General features: G+C 49.6%; 1 protein-coding gene across 1 annotated transcript in view; it reads left to right on the top strand.

Moving 5' to 3' along the window:
* The first annotated feature begins 1,091 nt into the window (after positions 1–1,091).
* zbtb39 (zinc finger and BTB domain containing 39) overlaps positions 1,092–3,239 on the top strand; it is an 8,966-nt gene continuing 6,818 nt past the window's right edge. The window contains exons 1-3 of the mRNA XM_014022541.1: positions 1,092–1,096; positions 1,292–2,555; positions 2,747–3,103. Of these exons, the coding sequence (XP_013877995.1) occupies positions 1,092–1,096; positions 1,292–2,555; positions 2,747–3,103 (1,626 nt within the window). The remainder of the gene's footprint in view (positions 1,097–1,291; positions 2,556–2,746; positions 3,104–3,239) is intronic.

The raw sequence follows: 3,239 nt of genomic DNA, 5'->3' as shown, positions 1-3,239 counted from the left end.
ATTCTATTCTATTCTATTCTATTCTATTCTATTCTATTCTATTCTATTCTATTCTATTCTATTCTATTCTATGTGTATTTTGTTTGCACAGAAAATTGAACCGTGATGTATTACTAACAGAGTAGTAGTAAATGTACAGTGATGGAGTTTTGTTGTTGCAATGACTCTGTTATAGTAATATTTATTTAGCAAAGACAGAAATAAGTGGTCCAAGAATGAAGGTACTCCATGAGATGATCAGCTGAGTTTTATTGCAACAACAGGAAACACAGAGAACATCAGACTGTCCCCCTGCTCTCTGCTCCTGTCTGTCCACACTACTGTTGAACACTGTGTCTCGAGAGGCCTCAAATATAAACAAACACCATTCTGTCATCTTAGCAAGATTTGATACAAGGTCAATGGAAAACACAAAGATAAACACAAGTCATATCTCAGAATGACTGTTGTTAGCAAATCTTGTTATGACTTTAATCATTCTGTCTGCAGATGAACAGCATGTCATAAAAATCTAGGTCATTAAAGGATGTCGTGAATTACTTGCTTAAAAACATAAATTAGATCCATTACAACTCCTTCAGCCTGCAGGGGGCGACTTCACACTGGCTTTGTGAAAGTTGCGTGACGTCATCAAAACGCGACAGACCGCTTCACAAAGCTTGTACGCAAATGTGGCCGAACACCTGAGTTCTGTTGAAAACAAAAGACAGAAGGTGCGTTTTATAACATTTAAGACACAAATGTTTGTGTGTAGGTGTTGGTGACTTCGTGTTGTTGTGAAAAATGATGTTAAAATGTTTTTATGCGCTTGTTCATCATCAGCAGTAGTTTGTACGCGAGAGAAACTGTCCGTAACATTGTTGATAAGCGACTGTTCTGACAGAACCCCTRTTTTAAAGTTATTTATAATGAAGTGTAAGATAAAATATTTACATCTAAGCTATCGTTGTTTTTCTGTTAATGAACAAATCTAATTTCTTTAAATTAAAGTAGTATGGGGTTTACAAAGCTATAATAAGTAAAAATGTTCTTCAAACATTTGAAAAACCTTTGGGTTTTTATTAGTTTTGTTTAATGTCTCAGTTATAATAATGTGGTGATTATATTGTTTATTTAGACCGTTTTATTTTTGAAGGTCCCAGTGCAGCTACTGGTAAACATGTTTGATGTATAAACTGTTTAAAAATAAAGATTAATAACAACAGGTGATACTAGTGGTTTATTCTGGTCACTATAACTGTATCACTAAGATGTTTCCTGTTGTTCTTGTCCTTTTCCTTGCTTCTTGCAGCCGGTGTGTTTGTGTGGACTGCAGCTGTTCAGGAGCAGAAGAAGCAGGGATGAGGATCCAGCTGAAGGGTCCCGGCCACGCAGCCACCCTGCTCTCAGATCTGAACCGCTGCCGGCAGACGCGTCAGTACTGCGATGTGTTCCTGCAGGTGGGTGGCCGGACCTTTGCCGCGCACCGGGCGGTGTTGGCCTGCGCGGGGACGTACTTTCACACCCTGTTCGCCCGGCCCCCGGCGGGGGCCTCCACTCTGTTCACGCTGGAGTTTATGTCACCGCTCAACTTCGAGAAGGTGCTGACGTTCGTCTACACGGGGGAGATTCTGATCGACCTCATCGATGTGGGCGTGCTGTACGAGCTGGCCGAGAGGCTCGGCGTCACCGAGCTGATGAGGGCGTGCCACCAAACCTTTCCTGACCTGCAGGCGTCCATGACCGCGAAGGCGGGCGGCGGCGGCGACGGCGACCTCCACCTGGACTCTGAGCTGATCATCGCTGCGTCTGAAGTGACGGCCATCGCCACGGCCTCTGTGTGCTCCTCCTCCTGCTCCTCTCTGTCGTCTTCAGTCGGGCCGTCCGCCGCTCCAACTCCCTCCACTTCTTCCTCGCCGCTTTTCCAAACCAGAGCGAGCAGAAACGATTGTAAAGTCCAGACGATGGCGTCGTCTCTGGACCTGAAGATAGAGGACATCCAGTCTCACATCGGCTGTGAGCAGAGGGCTGAAGCTCCTCTTCTGCCAAGCAGCAGCCTCTCTAATCAGATGGAGGGAGCGCGGCCTCCGGGCCCGGGGCTCCAGCTGAAGACTGAACCCGACCTGGGGGACGGGGGGTCAGCCGGGGGGAGTGGAAACCGAGTGACACACAGTGAAGTGACTTTTGAAGGTGCGGCCGCTCTCTCCGACTCGCCCTCCCTCCCAGACTCTTCGGCTCAGCTCGGAGCAGAGGCGCCGTCCTCCCCCTCGGGAAGCCTGCAGGTGGTCTTAGTGGAGGGCGGGGCCACAAGCAAGGGCGGAGACCACCCGCTGGAGTTCAGAGAGGCAAAGGCGGGGCAGGCTCAGGAYGACAGGGAGGTCCGGCCAGATGAGGGAGCAACGGAGGGGTGTGGAGAGGCGTTCCCTCCGTCGAGGGCCTGGAGGGAGCTGTTTGGGGAGGTCATTGAGCTGAGTGACGATGAGACCTACATGGAGGAGGGAGAGGAGGAGGAGGAGGAGGAGGAGGAGGATGACCTAGTGTGTGTGGAGAATGGTGAAAGTGAAGGAAACAGCCAGGTACTAATTTGTGTGATTTATTACCAAGATATCAGATCTACCTACTTTATTTTCTCAATTTAAACATTTTATGTTTTTTTATGAATAAAATATGAGTTTGTAAGTTTTCAGATTATGCATTTATTACATTTTACACGACAGTGAACTTCCTCAGAAAGCCTGAGTAAATGACGCCCTCTGCTCTCCTGCAGGTCAGCAGGAATTCGTCGTGTAAAGCCTGCCTGGCTCCTCTCCCCGCAGACCCGTTTGCCATCAGGCAGCACGGCGAGAGCCACCTGACGGAGCTGGGGCTTTGCGGCGTGTGCGGCGCCTCATTCCCTGACCGCGCAGCCAGCGTGTCCCACGCCCTCGCCCACGTCGGGGTCCAGCTCTTCACCTGCAGCATGTGTCAGCTGCAGTTCTGCAGCCAGAACAAGCTGCTGCGGCACCACCACCACGCCGCCTCTGGTTACAGCTTACCTCAGGAGGCGCTGCTCGCCGGCAGCCAGGGTCCCAGCTCAGACCTGAAGTGTGCCGTGTGCACCAAGACCCTCAGCCGACGCTTCCAGGTACGCACACACTGAAGGGAAGTAGAGGACAACAACCAGAGGTGGGGACTCGTGACTCAGACTAATGGTGCGTTCACACCGAACGCGATTTCAGCGTCAGGAGCAGCAGGTTTACATACAAAGTCTATGGTGGACG

The sequence above is a fragment of the Austrofundulus limnaeus genome, unplaced genomic scaffold (genome assembly GCF_001266775.1).
Source record: "Austrofundulus limnaeus strain Quisiro unplaced genomic scaffold, Austrofundulus_limnaeus-1.0 Scaffold335, whole genome shotgun sequence".
Taxonomy (NCBI): domain Eukaryota; kingdom Metazoa; phylum Chordata; class Actinopteri; order Cyprinodontiformes; family Rivulidae; genus Austrofundulus; species Austrofundulus limnaeus.
The sequence above is the reverse complement of the archived record's forward strand: the minus strand, read 5'-3'. Positions and strand labels throughout refer to the sequence as shown.